Genomic DNA, 23,342 nt, shown 5'->3' with positions numbered 1-23,342 from the left:
GGGGTATCAGCGTACTCAGGATAAATTAGACAACAACTTTTGGGGTCCAATTTCTCCTGGTACCCTTGGGAAAATTAAAAAAATGGGGACTAAAAGATCATGTTTGTTGAAAAAATACGATTTTTTTATTCTCACGCCCGGTCGTTATAAACTTCTGTGAAGCACTGGGGGGTTCAAAGTGCTCACCACACATCTTGATAAGTTCCTTAGGGGGTCTAGTTTCCAAAATGGGGCCACTTGTGGGGGGTTTCCACTGTTTAGGTACATCAGGGGCTCTCCAAAAGCAACATGACACCCGCAGACCATTCCATCAAAGTCTGCATTCCAAAACGTCACTACTTCCCTTCCAAGCCCCGACGTGTGCCCATACAGAAGTTTCCTCCCACACTTGGGGTATCAGCGTACTCAGGATAAATTAGACAACAACTTTTGGGGTCCAATTTCTCCTGGTACCCTTGGAAAAATAAAAAAATTGGTGACTAAAAGATCATGTTTGTGGAAAAAATACGATTTTTTTATTTTCACGCCCAGGCGTTATAAACTTCTGTGAAGCACTGGGGGGTTCAATGTGCTCACCACACATCTAGATAAGTTCCTTGGGGGGAGGGTCTAGTTTCCAAAATGGTGTAATTTGAGGGGGTTTTCACTGTTTTGGTACATCAGGGGCTTTCCAAACGCGACATGGTGTCCGATCTCAATTCCAGCCAAAAACGTCAAATGGTGCTGCTTCCCTTCCGAGCTCTGCCATGCGCCCAAATAGTGGTTTACCCCCACATGTGGGGTATCAGCGTACTCAGGACAAATTGCACAATAACTTTTAGGGCCCTGTTACCCTTGGAAAAATAAGAATTGAGGGTGAAAAGATCATTTTTGTGGAAAAAATATGATTTTTCAATTGTACGGCTGTACGTTATAAACTTCTGTGAAGCCCTTGGGGGGGGTCAAAGTTCTCATCACATATCTAGATAAGTTCCTTGGGGGGTCTATTTTCCAAAATGGGGTCACTTGTGGGGGGTTTCCACTTTTTAGGTACATCAGGGGCTCTCCAAACGTGACATGGCGTCCGATCTGAATTCTAGCCAATTTTGCATTGAAAAAGTCAAACGGCGCTCCTTCCTTTCTGAGCTCTGCCATGCGCCGAAACAGTGGTTTCCCCCCACATATCAGGTATCAGCGTACTCAGGACAAACTGCACAATAACTTTTGCAGTCCAACTTCTCCTGTTACCCTTGGTAAAATAAAAAAAATTGAACTTGAAGTATTTTTTTTGTGGAAAAAAAGTTAAATGTTCATTTTTTTTTTAAATATTCAAAAAATTCCTGTGAAGCACCTGAAGGGTTAATAAACTTCTTGAATGTGGTTTTAAGCACCGTAAGGTGGGCAGTTTTTAGAATGGTGTCACTTTTGGGTATTTTCTATCATATAGACCCCTCAAAGTGGCTTCAAATGTGATGTGGTCCGTAAAAATAAAATGGTGTTGCAAAAATGAGAAATCACTGGTCAACTTTTAACCCTTATAACTTCCTAACAAAAAAAAAATTTGGGTTCCAAAATTGTGCTGATGTAAAGTAAACATGTGGGAAATGTTACTTATTAACTTTTTGTGTGCCGTATCTGTGATTTAAGGGCATAAAAATTCAAAGTTGGAAAATTGCGAAATTTTCAACATTTTCGCCAAATTTCCGCTTTTTTCACAAATAAACGCAAGTTATATGAATGAAATTTTACCACTAGCATGAAGTACAATATGTCACGAGAAAACAATGTCAGAATCACTAGGATCCATGGAAGCGTTCCAGAGTTATAACCTCATAAAGGGACAGTGGTCAGAATTGTAAAAATTGGCCCGGTCATGAATGTGCAAGCCACCCTTGGGGGTTAAGGGGATAATAAGATGATTGCAATGTAAAAAATTTTGATGGGAGTGGGAGATCATATGATTGAATATATGTAAAAGATCTAATTCTATTTTAGGGAGAACAACCATAAAATGAGAGACACAATTAAAAAAGAAAAAAAAAAAATCTTACTGCATGTCCCAACAGAGCCACACCGTAGAGAAATGACCCCATCCTAGCTTCCGAATAACGTGGTAACGCCCATTAAACAGATCTCCTATTTTCACCGGATGGTAGCCACCTGTAGAAGAGAGGTAATAATGTAACCCATTTCATACACAAATCTCTCAAAATTACATACAACATGTTCACATGATCTTCTATAAATTTGCATTGTATAAAATGTAATCCGTATACTTTAAAGGATGGATATTTTAGGGTTTACATAAAAATTAGGGAGCCATCCAGCAGAGTTGCCTCTTCGAAGGAGGTCACTTATCAACAAACACCTTCCTAACTGTAAAGAACATGATGCTGCCATTACTTGTGGCCCCCACACCTTGCACTAACTTTCAAAGCTTGCTAAAAGTTAAGCACTTTACTCAGCATTTATATTGATGTGCCAAGTTCTACTCCTCTATTCCATAAGTTTTACCTCTACCACTTTTGTGGATTTCTTTTGCCCAGAAAAGAAACGTGTTACCAGGACAACTTCCCTTTAGATTAGGTAATTTGGATAAATGTAATTAGCGTCAATAAAGCAGTCTTCTTTACTCTGCTTTTTAAATTTTATCTACGGAAATATTTGAACGGAGTAATGTGTCAGGCTTATTTGCTAATATAGTATCTATCATTGGCCAAGGGGAGTCTGTACTAGCTCACAGTATCAGCTTAATGAGTACTTGTCATTTCAGTTGACTTTTTGAATACGCTGTCGTGCTTGTGTTCAAGAGGACGAACGCGATTTCTGGCCGTTATATGGCTCGTACCCTGTGTTTTCACCAGTTCTACCATCTGCAGACTCGTTCTTTAACCTTCTCTGGTGCGAGACCAACTGCTATGATATCTGCCTTCGATAACACACAGAAAAAGGAGGGATTCTGGCTTCTTTCTTGGTTTAGCACGTTTAGAAGTACAGCCAAAGAAATAAAAGGAACCTTAAATATTCCCAAAATAATTCAATTATAGATCTAGCAAAAAGTCATTGGTATTTAGCAGCCAAGGTCACAAACAGGATTCAGTAGACCACCTTACTAAAAGGAGGTAACACAGGTGCAAAACACTGATGAAACAACGATTCATTGCCTTTTTGCTACGTCTTTCCATGTTTAGAAGCAGTGGCAGCAACATGGAGGTCATTACATAGCAGTACTGAGTTGTATGGCTGTGAATCCAGCTCTCGGATAAGCTAACTCACTCACAAACTTCAGCATGACCTGCCTAACAATGCTTTTTTTTCCTCTCCTCTCTACAGACAGTATAATAGGAGTAACCCTTCTTTTACCAAGACAGACTTGGGAGGAAGTGGCTCATGAATGGAGAAAAAAAAAAAAAAAAAAAGATAAAGATATTTCTCTAAGGAATCAAGATATATCGCAAAACGTATGTATAATATTTGCTTGTACTATTGATTTTTGGAAAGCTTTTTTTTAACAAAGTTTGAAACTTAGTAGCATGCTGAGTTTATACGTTATACTAGAAATAGGCGCAGTAACAGCCGCGTCATTACCGCACATGCGCGGGTAGACCGCACAATTGTGGCTGTTACTGCGCATGCGTAGTAACGAAGCGGCTGTTACTGCACCTGTGTGGGAATAGCGAAGACGTGTATGTCACTTGCACAGGCGCAAGTGACACTGCTGCAGTGCCTTATGGGATTCGGGGACAGCGGACGGAAGTCTCAACTGGCGATTATATATTATAGATGAGCAGACATATTAGATGGGCATCACTTATAAGCTTAGCACTTACAGACCTGTGTATCAGGCTGCATATTAGATGTGCTTACATGAGGCACTATATTTGTCTTCAAAAGCAATGAAAGCCTTGACAAAAGCTTGATGAAAAGCCAAAACCCATATGTGCTCAACAAAGCCTCCATGGCAGTCCTTTCACATTTGACAGCAAGAATAGCGCAGCATGCACAAGATTCCATTATAAGCCAGCAAAGTCCAGTGAGCACTAAAGTATGATACGCTGGGATCCAGTATTGTGTAGTGTCCTTACGTATAAATGGAAACGACGATAAAGATGTGAACAAAGCTTTACCAACAAACATAATGATTACTATTTGGCCACTCCAATGAAAAGCTATACTGAAATAATTGTAAAAAATATTTGCTTATACAGTTATGTACATAGTCTTCCAATCTTCTGTGCAAAACTGATAAAACGGGGATGTACTTTTTTAATATCTAGAAAGCATAATCTTCGGTCAAATGAATCACAATGGCTCATGATGAATGAGAAATGTGGTCCGTATTTAGACACCTTTGACCAACTTGATGAAAACACCTATTGGTTAGCTTATTTTGTGCCAATAATTACATTTGTTAAATAAAATTTGATACAGCTTGATGCAATGTCTCCCCCTTTAAGCCACTCCGCTTTGCCAAGAGATCCACAGAAAGTGAGTAATACACTATAACAAATGTGGTGCCATCTCCCCACTATTAAAGGCTATGTGCGCACGTTGCGTATTTGATGCGTATTTGCTGCATTTATTTTTAAGCGCGTAAATGGTCAAAAAAGCAATGGAGTACTTATGCAAGGTAAATCAATGACAATCCTGAAGTGTTGTGCACATGATCAGTAAATTTCAGTCCGTATTTGCAGCCTTTTATTTTCTGCAGCATGTCAATTCTTTTTGTGTGTGTTTTTGACCCATTAAATGGACAAAAAAAACATGCATAAAACGAGTGCAAAAATGCACCAAAAACGCATAAAAACGTGCGTATTGTCTGCTGCGTTTTTCTGCCAAAGATGCAGAAACTTTGCAGAGATTTCTGCATGCAAATACGCAACGGGCGCACATAGCCTAAGGGAGATTTATGAATATAAAATAGGAAAAACTGTTTTGTATCTCCCACTGCTACTAATCAGCTTTTGGAAAATGTAAAGCCAAAATGAGAATAAATGTGATAAGAAACCAGGTGTGTTATTTTATTTTGGTGACGTCACAGAAAGACTCACTCCTGTGATAAAACAGAGAAACGTGTTACCTCAGAAGGTAGCAGCTCTGAGCCCCTGATGTTTCATCTATATACTCACTTAGGCCTCACAACTGTGTAGAAATCGGATGAGAGCAATGTGAGAAAAAAAAAAAAAAAACCCACGAACGAGACTCACCAATACAAGTCAATGGGTGAGAGAAAAACGGACGGCACATGGACCATGTATGCACAGTGTGATTTTTACATACACATCTCAAACGGAACCACAAAATTTCACCAGATGAGTACAGCAAGTTCACAGCCAGAACCCTGAGAATAGAATAGATATGTAGATAGATATATAAAATAGATAGATATCCTGTAGATATACAATGCCACAAGCCCCCTACATATAATAAACTTGCACACTTTAGTGCTTTCATGTGGAACTTAAGGGTGTTGCCTTCTTTAACCCAATAAATAATTAAAAAATTACGTACGGTCCGGATTATTTTTGACAGCCAGCAGAGGTAAAGCAGACAGCTGTGAGCGGTTATTCGCTTTGATATCTATTTGAGGACTACGTCGGACTTGCATGTATTTTTTTTAACAAATTGGTGAACCAGGAAAAGAGTTGGGGAGTGTTTATTCAAATAAAGTTTTTTTTTTGTGTGTGTGTGTGTGTGTGTGTGTGTGTGTGTTTTTATTTTTGATTACTGGGTTAGTAATGGGGGGTGTCTGAGACACCTCTCTATAAGTAGTCACAAAAAATTATTATGTGAGGGTCAACAAAAGTGAGAATTTCATGTAGAAGCTTTAAAACCTATAATTTATTAGATATGCATTAAAACCATTGTGTGTCACAACAAAAAAAAAAAAACAGACAAAGATTAAAAACCAGTAGGAGGGTAACCATGGGCCCTATAGCATGATCACGATAAAGCCTGGAGGCCCAACAATCACTGGCTATCCCTACCAAGATTCCATAATGTCAATTGCTACCTTGCCACAGAGGTTGGCACCCTAAAACTTTGACGCTAAATGGTGCCCCAGCTCAAAGGTGGCGGTCCCAGAAACACCCTAGCTCACTCTAGATATGGCATAAGTGCCCAGGTATGGGTCCTTTGATATATTGTAACACATGGAGCAAAAAAACAGATAGCAGGTAAAACAGCCTATAATGTAGGTAGCAGTGCAATAGTTCCTCTATTATTTAAAATTAGGATAGAGCATGCTCACTAATTTCGCCAGTATGTCCCGACACTTTTCCCCATGAAGGTTCATCAAGAGTACAAGTGATAAACGGAGAAATCGCCGCGTCTGAAAGGTAAGTAACGACCGCTAGATCGCTGCTGCATCTCTGTGAGATCTGCCTGTGTGGCAGCTCACTAGCGACCATTTAGAGATGCATCAGCGATCCTGACCAGGTCGTATCGTGGTCGGGATCGATGGTGCATCGCTAAATGTAAAGGGGCCTTAAGTGAAGTGTTCAACAAGGTGTGCTTTGTGCACATGATGTGTCTTTAAACAGTCCTCCTTTCCTTTATTAGATAAATTACTTACACCCACTTGATAACCTGTATGCGGACATTGTAGATCATATTTGTCTGCAAATTATCAGTGCCCATGCGCCTACCACAACAGGTACTAGAGGTAGGGTAATGGGCATGTGTGGATGAAGCCTATTTTGTGTCATCGTTCCCCTGCTGCCGTACTCAGTGACCGAGCATGCGCCCAGCTGCACACCTCAGCATGGAATGCAGTCAGTCTGCATGTCCAGGCAACCTGCGGTCCATATAGTGACGTGTATGTTACATCTACTGGTATATACTCCACAGTGCATGCGTCTGGCCAAGCACACAGGTCAGGTGCGTCTCAGGCTGGAACGCAGCATGTTGAAGTAGATTCCTCGCCAGGCCCATGACAGCATGCGTTCTAAACTGGAACGCAAACAAAATAGGGGTCCAGTTTCATCAAGAAAGAAAATCTAAATCATGATAGAGAAGGACACCTGCAGATACACAGATGGGAATTGGGAAAAAAGGGAAGAGAAAATGATAGAGGAGGAGAATATGTCGTCAATATAAATTATCTGGATAAACATATATGATGAATATGAATATTAAAATATAGTGCGATACCATGCAGGGAACCTGAACATGAGAAATTTGTATTTATCCTTATGAGTACAGTTTAAATGTGCTCAGTTGAGAAGACTACATACATCAACATCCCTACAAGAAACAATTAAAGGACAATGCTTCATTTAGTCCCTTTGGGGCCACCAAATTCATTCTAAATATCCATTTACACTCTCTCTGCAGAACAAGTTTGTCAAAATTGCCCCTTTTGATCTTCGGTTTACCACTTCAATAATGAGGAAATTTCCTTAATTCTCCCATGATGTATAGTATAGTGGAGTCAAGGCCATGTCGTATATCGCCAAAAGTTCCCCCACTAGTCTCCTAAATTTTCAAGTGGATTTCCCGATGTAGTTTATGAGGTAAGTATAGGTAGCTTTTTGTAGATTACTCAAGATGTCTTACAGTTTGAAAAATCTGTGGCAAAAAAAAAAATGTTTTGCCAAATGAAACACTACAAAAGGTCTAACAGGGATATGCCCACTCACAGATGCAGCATTTTCCACACCGGAAAAAAAACACATTTTTCTATTCAGCCATGTGCCCTTTGCACAGACACTCATATTTAAGTCACATGCTGTCCATTTCCTTGTGATCCTCCTTGAGATGTTTCTACTCCTTCATTGGAGTCCAGCTGTGTTTAAAGAGAAACTGTCAGCACTTTTGGCCGATATAATATACGGCCAGTGCCTCTCAGGGCTTATCTACAGCATTCTATAATACTGTAGATAAGACCCCGATCCGACCTGAAAGATAAGAAAAATAAGTTTTATTATATTCACTCGGGGGGGGGGGGGGCGGTCCGGTCCGATGGGTGTCGCAGATCCGGCGCCTCCCATCTTCTTGCGATTATAGAATGCTGTAGATAAGCCCTGAAAGGTACTGGCCGTATCTTATATCAGCCAAAAGTGCTGACAGGTTCCCTTTAATTAAACGGATAGGACTTGATTTGGAAAAGCACACACCTGTCTATAAAAGATCTCACAGCGCGTGTCAGACCAAATGAGAATCATGAGGTCAAAAGAACTGGCCAAGGAGGTCAGAGACACCAAGGCACACATCTGGCCAAGGTTACAAAAGAATTTCTGCAGTACTCAAGGTTCCTAAGAGCACAGTGGCCTCCATAATCCTTAAATGGAAGAAATATGGGACCACCAGAAGTCTTCCTAGACCTAGCTGTCCAGCCACACTGAGCAATCGTGGGAGAAGAGCCTTGGTGAGCGAGGTAAAGAAGAACCCCAAGATCACTGTGGCTGAGCTCCACAGATGCAGTAGGGAGATGGAAGTAAGTTCCACAAAGTCAACTATCACTGCAGCCCTCCACCAGTCGGGTCTTTATGGCAGAGTGGCCCGATGGAAGCCTCTCCTGAGTGCAAGATATATGAAAGCCCGCATAGAGTTTGCTAAAAAACATATTAAGGGCTCCCAGACTATGAGAAATAAGATTCTCTGGTCTGATGGAGACGAAGACAGAACTTTTTGGTGATAATTCTAAGTGGTATGTGTGGAGAAAACCAGGCACTGCACATCACCTGCCCAATACAATCCCAACAGTGAAACATGGGGGTGTTTTTCAGCTACAGGGACAGGACGACTGGTTGCTATTGAAGGAAACATGAATGCGGCCAAGTACAGAGATATCCTGGATGAAAACCTCTTCCAGAGTGTTCTGGACCTCAGACTTGGCCAAAGATTCACCTTCCAACAAGACAATGATTTAAATTACACAGCAGAAAAAAAGGCAGCACAGCTTACCTGCCCAGATCTTAGAACAAATGCACTGCAGGGTGCAGTCAGCCCATATAGCAAGATGTTAGCAACACAGGTGCAAAATACTAAATTAACAGCCACTCTCCACCTACCCATTCCTGGAGGGAGCGACTGCTCAGTACACATTTGCACAATGAAGGCCCGCATAGGGCGCTGTTCACATAAGGTTACTGCACAATGCCTGGTTCACAGCCTATTAGTCACGCCCCTACTATTCGATTAGGCGGGCTGGCCAGCACACCCTCAATGTATCCCAGTGTGAACACCCCTCATACAAGACCAGACGGATTTGGGCTTGGCTGCACCCCAAAAAATACAGTGCACAAAATACACTAAAATAGTGAGGTATTGGTTGATATTTTGGCCAAATAAAAAGCAAGCTCGCAATCCACGTCAAGGATCCCCACACATGCAAGTCCCTACACTAAACTAATAGCAAAGCCACAAAAGAAGACTGCTGTGTAATTTAAATTTTTGGAGGCTTTAGTCTTCTTTTGTGGCTTTGCAACAAGACAATGACCTTAAGCACACAGCAAAAATAACAAAGGAGTGGCTTCAGAACAACTGTGACCATTCTTGACTGGCCCAGCCAGAGCCCTGACCTAAACCAAATTGAGCATCTCTGAAGACCTGAAAATGTCTGTCTACCAACGTTCATCATCCAACCTGACGGAACTGGAGAGGATCTGCAAGGAAGAATGGCATAGGATCCCCAAATCCAGGTGTGAAAAACTGGTTGCTTGGCTGTACTAGCTCAAAAGGGTGCTTCTACTCAATACTGAGCAAAGGGTCTGAATACTTATGACCATGTGATATTTCAGTTTTTCTTTTTTAATAAATTTGCAAAAATTTCTACATTTCTGCTTTTTCCAGTGAAGATGGGGTGCAGAGTGTACATTAATGAGAAAAAAAATGAACTTTTTTTGAATTTATCAAATGGCTGCAATGAAACAAAGAGTGAAAGATTTAAAGGGGTCTGAATACTTTCTGTACCCACTGTATATGACACTAGCCTACTTCTCTGGCTGACACTGAGCATTTTTAGATACACAGATGTGAGCCAACCCTTATAAAAAGTAACTTATGCTTCACTCCTGACCATGAACTGGAGCAGCTCTGCATAGTTTCACACAGCCATTATACAGTACATAGCAGAGTCACATTTATAAGATTATCGCAGTACAGAAATATATCTTTTAACATAACCAATTGTAGGACTTTTATTATTCAAAGATCTGTTAATTAAAATGTACTTTGTTTGTGAATTAACCCATTTAAAAAGGAAATAGGTAATGTGTTCTCATTAATACAATGATGTTGCAATAGTTTCAGTTCAGCTTCTAAAGTTACGAATTAGTCACATAACACTGACAGGTACAATACAATACAGATGGAAGGCAAGACAGAGAAAACGCTGTATTCCCTTCCAGTAACCCATGACACTTTCTCAGAAAACAAAGAAACCTGATCACCACAGTCGATTGTTTTTACTTCTTTTAAGTAATTATATTGAAAACATTATATATAAAAAAAAATCATCAATGTGTACCACCTCAATAACACTAATTAATTCTTCTAAAAATAGAAATCTATTAAAAAAAAACTTCCCCAAAATGTTAAGCAATATTTACAGCGAATATTTAGCTGCAAAAACACTAACAAGGAAGGAATGAATAGTATCATTGACGACTACTCAAACTTTAATGGAAAGCTTGACCCATTTACACTGGGAAGTGTAGAATCAGATTTTGATGGGCAATAGCTGTTTCCAGCGTTCAGTGATGCTATAGATTCAGTGGATTTACTGTGAAGACCTTAAAATTTAAACCCCATTGAGTAGCACAAAAAAGAAAATAATTCTGAATGTATAAATACATTATTATTAAGACACAAAAAGACAAGACCTTACACAATGTCTACAATGAAACATTGCACGTTAATTCTCTGTGCATGCTGGTATCTCTTACTACCTGCTGTGATATTGTTCTATCTCACTGCTTACATTCACAATAGGCAAAAAAAAAGTACCCGATTTAGCATGTCTATTATAAATCACATTCATTTTAGTTAGGCCAGCAGACTGCTATGTTCCTTTTCACTAAGGTAATTTCAAAAAGATGATCAATATACCTAGGGTGCCACGCAGAATAAAACCAGGGCTATATATACACACACATATACACACGCCTTATGTCTGTCTGTAACCAAAACTGCCAGGCCGCAACCAATCAGCGTCAGGCGCAGCTGTTTGTAACGGTAAGCTGCGCCTGCTGGCGCAGTCGGGCGCAGCGCTCAATCAGGCGCAGGCCTTAATCTGTAAAAAAAAGAGAATTAAAATAAAAAAAAGAAAAAAAAAGGTTATTCTCACCTTCCGACGGCCTCCTGTCTTCTTTCCACGCGCCCGGCCTTGCGTTCCCAGTAATATGCTTTGCGGCTTATACCGCTGATGACGTCACTCTCGTGAGAGCGAGAAAGAAGGCCGACGTCACTCTCGCGAGAGCGAGAAAGAAGACCGACGTCATCAGCGGTCTAAGCCGCAAAGCATTACTGGGAACGCGAGGCCGGGCGCGTGGAAAGAAGACAGGAGGCCGTCGGAAGGTGAGAATAACTTTTTTTTTTATTGCTAGAGGGCCGCGGCAGTGATTGGTCGCGGCTACAGGGCCGCAACGCTGATTGGTCGCGGCTACACGGAAAGGGGGGTGAGGGGACCATGCATACCAGGATTGGGGGGTGAGGGGACCATGCATACCAGGATTGGGGGGTGAGGGGACCATGCATACCCCAAAAAGGGGGTAAGAGGACCATGCATACCAGGATAGAGGGGTGAGAGGATCATGCATACCAGGATTGGGGGGTGAGAGGACCATGCATTCCAGGATTGGGGGGTGAGGGGACCATGCATACCCCAAAAGGGGAGTAAGAGGACCATGCATACCAGGAAAGAGAGGCGAGAGGACCATGCATACCAGGATTGGGGGTGAGAGGACCATGCATTCCAGAATTGGGGGGTCAGGGGACCATGCATACCAAGATAGGGGGTTGAGGGGTAGCATACATATCAGGATTGGGGGTGAGAGAACCATACATATCAGGATTGGGGGTGAGAGAACCATACATATCAGGATTGGGGGGTGCATTATTGCATTTTTATTTAATCTTAAAAAATAAACTGCATACATATTCTAGAATACCCGAAGAGTTAGAATTGGTCCACCATCTAGTAAACTAATAAGAACCTTAGGGCGCACTCAGACATCCATTTTTTGCTTATGAGCGCTATCCGGGGTTTTCACGGACACCACTCGTACCTGTGAAAGTCTATGGGGCCATTCATATGTCTGTAATTTTTTGTGGACCACAGAAAACAGTGTAGGCATGTTTGATTTTGATCAGAGGGTTGGATGAAAATTAGCAATGCAATTCTATAGGTCATAGAAAAATAAAAATATTGGACAGACTGTCAGAAAGGAGAAGATGGATGAACTTTTTTTTTATTCTCCATGTACGAGAAAAACTGATCTCACTTGGACCACATTCTGATCAAACCATGATCAATATAATAAAACTGTTTTTCTCGTATGTGAGGAAAACAGACATCTGTATGAAGCCTTATGTAACTGCACTGGACAGCTGATGACGTACACGTCACCCCCTAAGTGTACAGACCGCAATGCCAAAAGTAACCACAAGTCTCCAGGGCTAAAACTAACAGCCTCATATATGCCTAGAAGGCTGTTAGTTTGGGTCAGGAGACGCGCGTTTGATGGCCAAGCAGTCTGTTACATGGAATGTAAAACAAGGAGGTGTGTATGCGCCCTAACAGTGATATGAATACTTTCTCCTAGGATTAATCATTCCCATCAAGTTCTGCAGAATTCAATTATTTAATCTTGTTCATCTATTGCTGGGGTGAACAAATCCCAAGCACCAGCTGATGCACCAATAATTTGGTGCCGAGAGATCAAACCACACCAAGAACAACATCTGCAAGGAGTTTCTTCTTGTGTTGTGTTGATTTCCACTGGGTGATCTAGTATCCTTCCATTCTCCCCCCCAAAAAATACAGATCAGAAATTTAGATAGTTAGCCCCAAAGGGGATAGCGATAATGGTGTTTGTAAAGCGCAGTGGAAATTAATGGTGCTATATAAGTGAGGAACGTTTAGAAAATTGCTTGACTACAAGCTCTTGGAATGGCGTATCCAGTCGATAAACCTTGCAGACATGTAGCCACTGGCAAATAAATAGTGAAGCGTATACATCAATGTGTTAACATGAAACCAAAGCAGCAAGAAAAACTCTCATCACAACTAACTCTGGTGATATCACAAATCTATAATACTACATGTTGTCAATTTAAGTATGCATCCACTGATGAAGTCTGTTTTGTCCAAATAATGATAAAAGGGATAAAGTGTAACTCTAGCCCAAATAAGAAGGGTTGCCATCTTGAATCAACCCTCTGGATGTTAATTTGGGATTCTCCAATTAACCAAGGGTCTTCTACAAAAAAATATAATTAGGACAAAAAGCATTGACGGTTCACACGGTCAGGAATATTTCAGGATTGAAGTGCAAATCTCCAACTAAATCCCGTAAAGTACAGCTCACAGTCTACTGTGCCCAATATACCTAAAGTAAATGATCAGCTACCTGTTTGCAGATGGGCGGTCGCTGACCATCATGTGTGGACAGGCTGACTGCATTTCCTAGTCGCACAGAGGGATCAGTAACACATCGTACTAAACCCTACTTAAATGGAGTTCCCTGATTCAGTAATGTTATCAGCATAACACTTCCATTACTAATTTAGCCTGACATATAATTATAGCATTTTTTTTTTGTTCCGGTAATGTCAGAACTAACACTAAGATGAGGAGATTCAACAACTTTTTCCTCTCAATGCTACTTAATTGGTCTTCATTTGCCAAATACCTAATAGATGGTGAAAGGTCTCATTGAATCCATTTCTTTTCTCATACATGAAATACCTGATCGATGTTCCGTGTATTAACACCTTCACTACCCGACGATTTTCTGTTTTGTTCTTGTTCCGTTATTTCCTCCCCTTCTTCCAAGAGCAATATTTTTTTTATATTCTTGGTCATGTAGCCATATAAGGGCTTGTTGTTCGCGGGACTATTTGTACTTTTGATTGACATCGTTCATTTTACCACATAGTGTACCGATGTGCACGTAAAGGCAAAATAAATATTCACCCCTTCCCCCGCCCATATTTCAGCTCATCCTTCCCGGCCGGCATCACTGATAGTAACTCAGCACTCTGACTGATGATTAGCGAATCCTGCTTTGAGCAGGGGGTTGGACCAGATGGCCCAGGAGGTCCCTTCCAACTCTACCATTCTATGATTCTATGAATCCAAACTCGAGGATAGCATCCCAATCCTCGGACTGGTGTCTGCTCTCCTGCCCTGAGTGTGACAGAATGTATTTCTATGCAGCAGTCACTCAGCTCAGCAGAGGTGATCGTCAGTACGAAGATTGCGATGTGATCGATTCTCGGCCATACCGCAGTCTGACAGAATCGCCGACGCCAGTGTAGAGGGGTGGGCAGGATTATGGGACGGTGAATGGGTCAATATTCATTTGCAACTTACATATGTTTGGCTTGCAGACGCAAGACAATAAATTTGTCCAGGTCTTATAGCAACACAATGGGGCAACATAGAGAAACAAAAGTTATATATCCTGAAAGGGCTGCCGAAGTCCTATATCAGGATATGACACAAAAATCACCCGACAGATTCCCTTTAACTGGTTAACAGCCATGGGCAGAGCACTGATCCACCAGAGGCTGTTAGAGGCACTTGACGGCTGATTATGTCAGCCATCATGTTAAGGGAAAGACGCAGGCTCGGCGAATGAGCCCACATTAAAGGAAGGGACATTACTTTTGACATACAGGTACGTCAAAGGTGGTGAAGGGGTTAAACACATATCCTCAAAGTTTGATCAGAGTACCTGTTTTTACTCTCCGCGTTTCATCAGATTATCTCATATGCAAGAAAAAATGATGGTTTCTAAAGCTTCTCCTATCAAAACAAGAAAAGCAAACAGTACTAGAATGCAACTACGATAGAATCTGAAGGCTTTCAAGTTTTTTGTGCCAACAGAAACGGACAAGACTCCATTATTTTTTTGCAGACACACGGTTCACAAAATACATGGACAAGTGAACAGTCAATCTGACTACAATGCGCACACATTCTGTGAAAAACTCGTATGTGAAACAGATGTCTATGGCCTAACTTGTAGAGCTCTCACCTTTACAGTAATCAGAAGGGTCTTCTTGTTCTTCATCATCGGAGCCCAAAATCTCTTCCTCTGGCTCAGGTGGTGCCGGCTCAGGTAGTGGAGGAGGTGGTGGGGGAGGTGGAGGAGTGGATGGAACTTTCTGTTGAGCCTCCGGCCTAAAAGAACAAGTAGAGAGTTTTTCTTTTAATGATGCTTTCCTAATCAAACTACCACAACGTAAAGTTACCCATATACTAGTAAAACAGAACTAACATGAAGCAGCTATACTAATAGTTACATTTATTAAAGCCTGAAATAGTATGTTATCACAGTTAAAGAAACTGTTGGCTTTCTTCAAAGAGTTCCTGAACTCGTTCTTGTGCTAGAATTTACACGTCTGTCTCACACACCAACGATCCAATTGTTCTCATTACTGTTCTACATGTAGCATTTTGCCACTTACATGCACTGCATACATACAGTAATGGGGCTCAGGTTTTTACAAAGAGGAAAAAAATTTTTGAAGTTATGAGTAATAACCTTGATTCACCCCCCCGACCCCCCAAAAAGAACTAAGGCCCTGATTCAGCAAACAGTTGTCACAAGAATTACCGCATTAAGCATTTAGACAAAACTAAGACTTGCACAAAAACATGAGCCACTGTTAGTTTTTTAACACCTATCCTGGACCACAAAAGTGTTGTACATTACAGCAGAAATATACTCCAATCTGTGGTATGCAGCAGCTGAAAGACGAGCCAATTTCATCAAGAGGACTCTTCATCAAGACTACAATACAAAATGCCAGTCTTTAGGATCCTGGTCCTAAGCGTCATTTTCACCCCCTGTGACCATGTCCCCAAATGTTCGCCCACATAGCAGGCTACTTGTCCTGTAACCACTCTTCAGGATAAACCGGTCGACGGAATAGGACAACGATTTGCTGTAAATTAGATTTGCTGCTGTGTTATACAGCCGTGTTAACAGGACGGCAGGCGGCAGCACTCGTCACAGAACTGTACATAATCCTCTAAAGGCACAAATGTGTGCAGAGATGTGCAAGACCTGCACAGATATGGGCAAATCTGTTTAGGTCCTGAAGGCAGAGGGTAAAGAAGCAGGGAGGAAAGAGCTCACATCTCGTATTGTTCTTCACCCAGTAGTAGATAGAAGGATTATTCCCGACAGGCGGCTGTGGCCTTCATCACTGTACACAAAGTCCATTAATTCTTATTATAAAAAATATCAGAAACCTATATTGTAGATAAGCTGGTCCTGCATGTCAATAGGACAATCTTCTTGCATTAGTTGGGTGCTTGGAGCTTTCCCAAGGCTAGATTCCTGCCCTTACAGCTACAGGCTGGCTATGGACTGAAGTGAGTAAAACCACTGGGCACAAGGTACTCTACCAGTAAATCTATTTGGCATTTACCGTATGTACATTTCTATTTGCGAATAGGATTTTAATGTCTAAATACGGTACTTAAAAATAATTTTTTTTTATTTACACATTTTAAAAGAATCTTAGGGCAATATATGGCTTTATATTATCAGCTTTTTCAGGCTGAGACAAGGCCGATTGCTTCTAATATCTCTTCTTCCATGGCTGTTGTTATAGCAACACCATTCCTTTCCTGCAGCAACAAAACCTGCAACGAGCATATTAATGTACATGTATGTATGTACGTACATAACACACACGTAGTTCTTAGAAGAAATCGGGGTTCCCAAAGGTGCTGCAAAAGCAATAATGACGCTAGTAACAGGCAATGCGGAAATACCCCCCACACACAACGCCCCCCGGGATTGCTTGGGCAAGCAAAAAGGATAATACTTTATGACGACAACAACCAAAATAAGTTTTTGGTGGTACACGATTAGGAAGAAATACTTAGGTGGGGAACGGTGGCTGCCAATTGCAAACTGTGTGCATTTACCAAAGATTTGTATAAATTGCCGAAAGTCCCATTAAAAGTACCAGAAAATGATTATAAACCATCCTCCTAAAATTTGCCATTTTATGCAATTACTTTGAATATGATAAGATGCTTGGCCATGAAGGCACACTTCCATGGGTGCACATGGGTCAAATTTGCCTTAGGCAAACCCACGGCAGAAATTTACTGTGCACACAGATTCCTTTATTATAGAATGGAGCGAATGTGCAACAACAATGAACAGGCAGAAAAAATTTGCATCGCTTACATTTTTTTGGGTTCAGAGCATATGAATCTGGTATAATATACTTATTTATTTGAAGCAAAATACTGAACGTGTAAATGTAGCCCAACCGTGAAAGGGTTACTCATCCTATAGAGTTTGAAGCGTGAGGTCTGCTTTTATGTAGGTCAGATGGTAAGCCATCATGGCGTTCTAACAATATGATTTGGTATATGTGAATGAAAAAGCACATGTGTAATCCTCACAGTCATGTGTATCCGCTCGAGTTTATAGAACTAACACATTGCAGAGTTTACTCTAATTATTCTGCAAAGAAATAACATAGATCCTATAGAGCCATTTTAGATGATGGTTAGCAGATTATGAAGTATTGATCTGTTATGCAAGAAAGGAAAAGGTAAATTTAGAAGCTACATCATTTCCATGATTTACTGTTACATGTTAACAGGGTCCGTAGCTAAAAATAAAGGAAAGGACGGAAAAATTCAACTGCATGGTTAAATATTTTATGGCCTGTGCAGGACAGTCATGCAGATTTATCGGATTTTATTGTACCTGAAGTTAGGCGACAAAAATAGAATCTGATGTTGGCTGACAATGAAATCTGGAATACAAAGATTCTCCAAATACAAAGACTATACTGTACACAACATCAAGAATCCATAAACCATGTAATTATAAGAAATAACATCGATATGAGCGGATTAAATTGCCAAGCGTTTTTCAGTTATAAAGAGATTTTGAGTGTTTTAGTTTATATATTCCCCATAAAATAAAGATTCAGGAGAATCTGGATTTACATCCGGAGTTGCGAATTCCGTTGCCGAGGGGGCTTGCCCATGCACACACTGACATCATCCAGTCCGTAACATAGCCTGTGTTTAAACTATTTTCTAATACGATTTGTGTGCTGCAACAGCACTAAATAGTCTAAATTGGGAAAGTGAGAAAAATATAGCCATAAATTAAATGTATGGGATCAAATAACTAAAAAGTGGCATGTGCAAATGTATTCACCCCTTTTGTGATGAAACCTCTAAAAGTTTCTGGTGCAAGCAATTACCTTCATAAGACACATGATTGGTGAAAGAAAGTCAACCAGTGTGAAATCTAAGGCTATGTGCACACGCTGCGGATTCACCCGCGGATTTGTATCTGCGGATCCGCAGGTAAAATGACCTGCGGTTTGACACCTGGACAATGAAATAGGTGGCAAACCGCAGCGGAATCCGCAGAATAAATTGACATGTCAGTTCTTTCTGCGGATTCAAAACCACAGCTTTTCCGCACTTGAAAATCCGCAGCATGTGCACAGCAGAAAGTAAATCACATACTTACATGCTACTGTACACTGTCCGCAGAACTGCTGCAGATCCGCAGCGGCCAAAACCGCAGCAGATCCGCAGCAAAAACCGCAGCGTGTGCACATAGCCTCAGTGTCTTATGGTCTGTCAGTATATTCACACCTTTTCTGAAGGGCCACAGAGGCTGCAACACCATTAAACAAGAGGCACCACTAACCAAAAAACACCATGAAGACCAAGGAGATCTCCAAGTCGGGACGAAGTTGTTGAGAAGCACAAGTCAGGGTTCAGCGATAAAAAAAAAAAAATATCTCCATCTCTGATGATCCTTCGGAACACCATCAAATCTATTATCAAATGGAAAGAACATGATACCACAACAATCCTGCCAAGAGAGGGCAGCCTACCAAAATTCTCAGCCCAAGGAAGCAGAGACCAAAGGTAACAATGAAGGAGCTGCAGAGTTCCCAAGCAGAGACTGAAGTATCTGTTTATACAACCACAAGTCATACACTCCACAAAGGTGGTCTTTGTGGAAGAGTGGGCAGAATAAAGTCTTTACTTACCAACAAAAATTGTAAGGCTTGTTTTGAGTTTGCCAAAAGACATGTGGGACACTCCACCTACTGTATGGATGAAGATGCTGTGATCTTATGAGACCAAACTTGTATTTTTAGTGACAAAGGTCAAAGATATGCGTTGGCTCAAACCAACACAGCTCATCACCACAAGCACACCATCTCCACAGTGTAACATCGTGGTGGCAGCATCGTGTTATGGGGATGTTTTTTGCCAGAAGGGACAGGGAAAATAGTCCGAGTTGAGGGGAGAATGGATGTGCACAATACAGAAATATTCTTACACAAAACCTTTTTCAGTCTGTCAGTGATATGATACTGAGCAAGAGGTTCACCTTCCAACAAGATTATGACCCAAAGAAAACTGCTAAAGCAACACTTGAGTGGTTTAAGTGGAAAGGTGTAAATGTTTTGGAGTGCCCTAGTCAAAGCGCAGACCTAAAACCAATTAAGAATCTGTGGTCAGACTTGAAGATTGCTGTTCACCAGAGGAAACCATCCAACTTTAAAAAGACGGAGCAGTTTATCCTTGAGGAATGGGCAAAAATCACAATGGCAAGATGTGGATTGCTCATAGAGACTTATCCAAAGAGACTTGCGATACCAAAAATGTGTGTACTTTTTATTTTTTTTACATAAAATACAAATTTACTAATTTATGGGTACAAAAAAAAAATATAATTTTCTAATTATTTTTGAAAACATTTTTTAAATTTTTTATAACTTTTTTACATCAGCCTTTACAGGACTTATAATATAAATTGCAGCATTTATGTAGTTAAACCTCCGGGAGCCATGCGGGCACCGCTCCTGCAAGTGAGAGCCGGATTGCAGCTGTCATATTCACTGGCTGAACACTCGGTGGTGATCGTGTGCCATGATGTATCCATATGTCCAAGGTCGGGAAGTCCTTCCCAACCAGGACTTATGGATACGTCTAGGGTCAGCAAGGGTTTAAGCATAGCTTCCAACTGCCCCAGATTCGGCAGGACTGTTCTGATTTGAGGGCTCAGTCCAGTCACGTCTCAGCTGTTCTCCCGGCTTCCATACTCACCTCTCCGACGTTTTCATCGCTCCCGTAGCTCCTCCTCTTCGGGGGGCAGGGCTACTTCCCTCTACTGAGTGCATAAATTAAATTATATGTTCACTTCCTCTTCCTCCTGTTATCTGGTCTCCCAATGGTAGAGATAGGAGAATTTGGTTATCCGTAGGAGAATTTGGTTATCTTGACCTCAATATTGCAGGCAATGAACTCAGAAGCAAAGTATACGTATCCATAGAAATACATTGTGTATATAACAATGTGTTTTTATGGTGCCTGTACACTGAGGTGAAGAAAAATATTTTCTTTGTTCCTATGAAAGTATTAAAAATAATAAGCAATTACAAACATTTTTTTGTGAGTCCCCTAGGTCTTAACATTATAGAAAGGTGCTTTAGGCTATGTGCGCACGTTGAGTATTTGCTTGCAGAAATTTCTGCAAGGTTTCTGCATCTCTTAGGCTGGTTTCACACTAGCGTTTTTTAGCGCTGCGCTTTGTGCGCATCCATGCGCATGCGTCCTGCGCCCCTATCTTTAACATGGGGGTGCATGGTCTAGCGCATGCACGCGTTCGTATGCTTTTTCGTGCGCATGCGTTTTTTATAATGTGCGCCTAGGGGCGCCGGACGCAACCTGTTGCATTTTTTGTCAGTCCGACATGTGTCAAAAAACGCATGCGCACGGAAAGCGCAAAAAAAAAAAATCACATTACAGTCTATGGGAACGCAGGTGTGCGCATGGAGATACGCACACCTGAGTTTAAAATCGCATGCGTTTTAAGAGTTAACATGGCTTGGACCTGGTTAAAATGCATGCGCCTAAAAAAAACGCAAACTCATGCAAAACGCATGATGCGTTTTTTGAATGCGTTTCTGTTGCGCACGAAGCGCAGCGCTAAAAAACGCTAGTGTTAAACTAGCCTAAGAAGAAAAAAAAATGTTCCAGCTTCTTTAAAAAGTTCAAATTTTATCAAAAATTAAAAATAAATGATGGCAGATAATAATGCACACATCATGTGTGGCTACGCGTTTCAAACACTCAAATGCCCGCTTTGAGAAATTATTATCTGCCAACATTTATTTTTAATTTTTTTATAAATAAAATTTGGACTTTTTAAATAAGCTGGAACTATTTTTTTTTCTTCTGATTGCTGCACGTGTTACTACATGGGTTCCATACTTCTGCATGCCACATGCCGCTGCACGTGAGTTGGCTGTTTTTTTCTCTTTCTGCATCTCTTGACAGGAAAAACGCATGTTTTTGGTGCGATTTTGTATGCGTTTTTGTACAGCAATGAAGGCTTTTTAAAAAAAAAGTTTTGTGATGTAATTTCTTGGTTCAACATCACGTTTTTCATTCTCATGCACGGGGATCAGGGTAATGGGATTACAGCTTGATTTCAGCAGCAGTCATCGACACCAAGCCCTAGGTTTAGTAATGAAGAGGCGTTAGCCAGACACCCTCATTACTAAGCCGATAGTAAACTCACACAAACACACATACACATTGTCACCAGCCTATGTAGGAGCAGCAACAGAATGAACCTACATAGGCTGTAATCAAACAGCAACTGATAATTCTGAAGAAAAAAAAGAAGAAAAAAAAAAAAAAGCGTGAGCTCCCACGTAATTTTCCTAACTAGCAGAGGGAAAGCCACGGCTCATGTTAATATTCTGGTAAGAAGCCAATAGCCATGAACGTCCCAGGCTATTAATATCAGCTCACAGCTGTTTGATTAGTCTTTACTTGCTAATTTACAGGGGGAGCCCAGAAAAAAATTGACAGTATCCCCCCTAACCAGCAAAGGCTAGGCAGACAGTTGAGGGCTGATATTAATAGCCTAGGAAAGGGCCATGGATATTGGCCCCTTCCCAAACTAAAAACATCAGCTCTCAGCCGCCCCAGAAAAGGTGCATCTATAACGTGCCAAATCTGGCGCTTAGTCTTGCTCTTCCCACTGTGAGCACAGACTTCAGCTGATGAGACTATGTCTCCCATCAGCGGTTCCTGATATCACGGTTATCAGTGACAGAAGAAGTAGCCCAATGGAAGGAGTAGTCTCATCAGCCCACGTCTGATGACCTGCGGTAAGCGTTTTAACGCAGGTCACCGCTACAGGTCACACGGACATCATGCCCTTGCAGCGCTCTGACCGACGGTCTTACTGGTGGTAGCGTTACTGCCGATAAGAACCTCCAAGCCATTGTTTCCCATGCTGTCACACAGATGACAGCATGGGAAACACAAGAGGAAGTACGTGAAAATGCAAACAAAAACACAGCAAATCTGCAAACATTATTATACCTGTGTTTTTGCTGTGAGTTTCACAGACTTGATTGAAGTCAATGGGTGAAAAACGCTGGAGAAACACACAAAGAACTGACATGCTGCAGAAAAAAAACACACTGCAAATACTCGAACGAAATTTACTGATCATGTGCAAAACACTTCAAGACTGTCATTGAATTAGCTTTCATAAGGATTCCATAGCATTTTAGGCCCATTTACATGCGGAAAAACTGCTGAGAAAACACATCAAAAATGCACCGTGTGCACACAGCCATAAGCTGCTGAGCCACAGGCTCTAGCGAGGTCATTATGATCTGTATTCTAGGAGCCGTCTACAGGCAGATTATACTCAAAGGAATACACTGCTTTGTACAATGGATATACTTTATCATAGAGGGGGGATAAGGTTACGCTCCAAGGTTCAGGAATTAGCACCGCTTTGGACGCAGTGTGTATTCGCTGTGTCCAAAACGCTGCATTCTAATCACACAGGTAAATCTGCATGTGTTCACTGAACCATGCGGATTTGCCGCATCCAAACACATTCTTATTGTTGACATTACTATTGCGGAAAGTAGAGTCCTGGACAGAAAAATTGACATGCTCGGCCCGTAAACCCATGGTTGCACATACACGCATAGTGGACATGAATCCCATCCACAATGAAGTAACATCTGGCTGCTGAGTTTTTGATGCTGCATAAATACACAGCGTCAGAACTGCAGCAAATCCTGATCATGGACACACACACACTAAGAAATCTTTTCATCCTATAAAATATTTAAAAAAAAAA

At 41.2% G+C, this 23,342-nt stretch overlaps 1 protein-coding gene across 4 annotated transcripts in view; it reads right to left on the bottom strand.

The window, feature by feature from the left end:
• The window catches only part of SRPK2 (SRSF protein kinase 2), a 226,512-nt gene that overhangs the window by 67,812 nt on the left and 135,358 nt on the right, over positions 1-23,342 (bottom strand). For all 4 annotated transcript variants that reach the window (XM_073573616.1, XM_073573612.1, XM_073573614.1 and 1 more), the window contains 2 exons: positions 15,186-15,331; positions 2,031-2,139 (listed from right to left, as the gene is read on the bottom strand). In XM_073573616.1, coding sequence (XP_073429717.1) covers positions 2,031-2,139; positions 15,186-15,331 — 255 coding nt within the window. The remainder of the gene's footprint in view (positions 1-2,030; positions 2,140-15,185; positions 15,332-23,342) is intronic.

The sequence above is a fragment of the Dendrobates tinctorius genome, unplaced genomic scaffold, assembly GCF_039654945.1.
Source record: "Dendrobates tinctorius isolate UK_male_01 unplaced genomic scaffold, ASM3965494v1 ptg000035l, whole genome shotgun sequence".
Taxonomy (NCBI): domain Eukaryota; kingdom Metazoa; phylum Chordata; class Amphibia; order Anura; family Dendrobatidae; genus Dendrobates; species Dendrobates tinctorius.
Note: the sequence above shows the minus strand (reverse complement) of the source record. Positions and strands in the feature narration are given on the sequence as shown.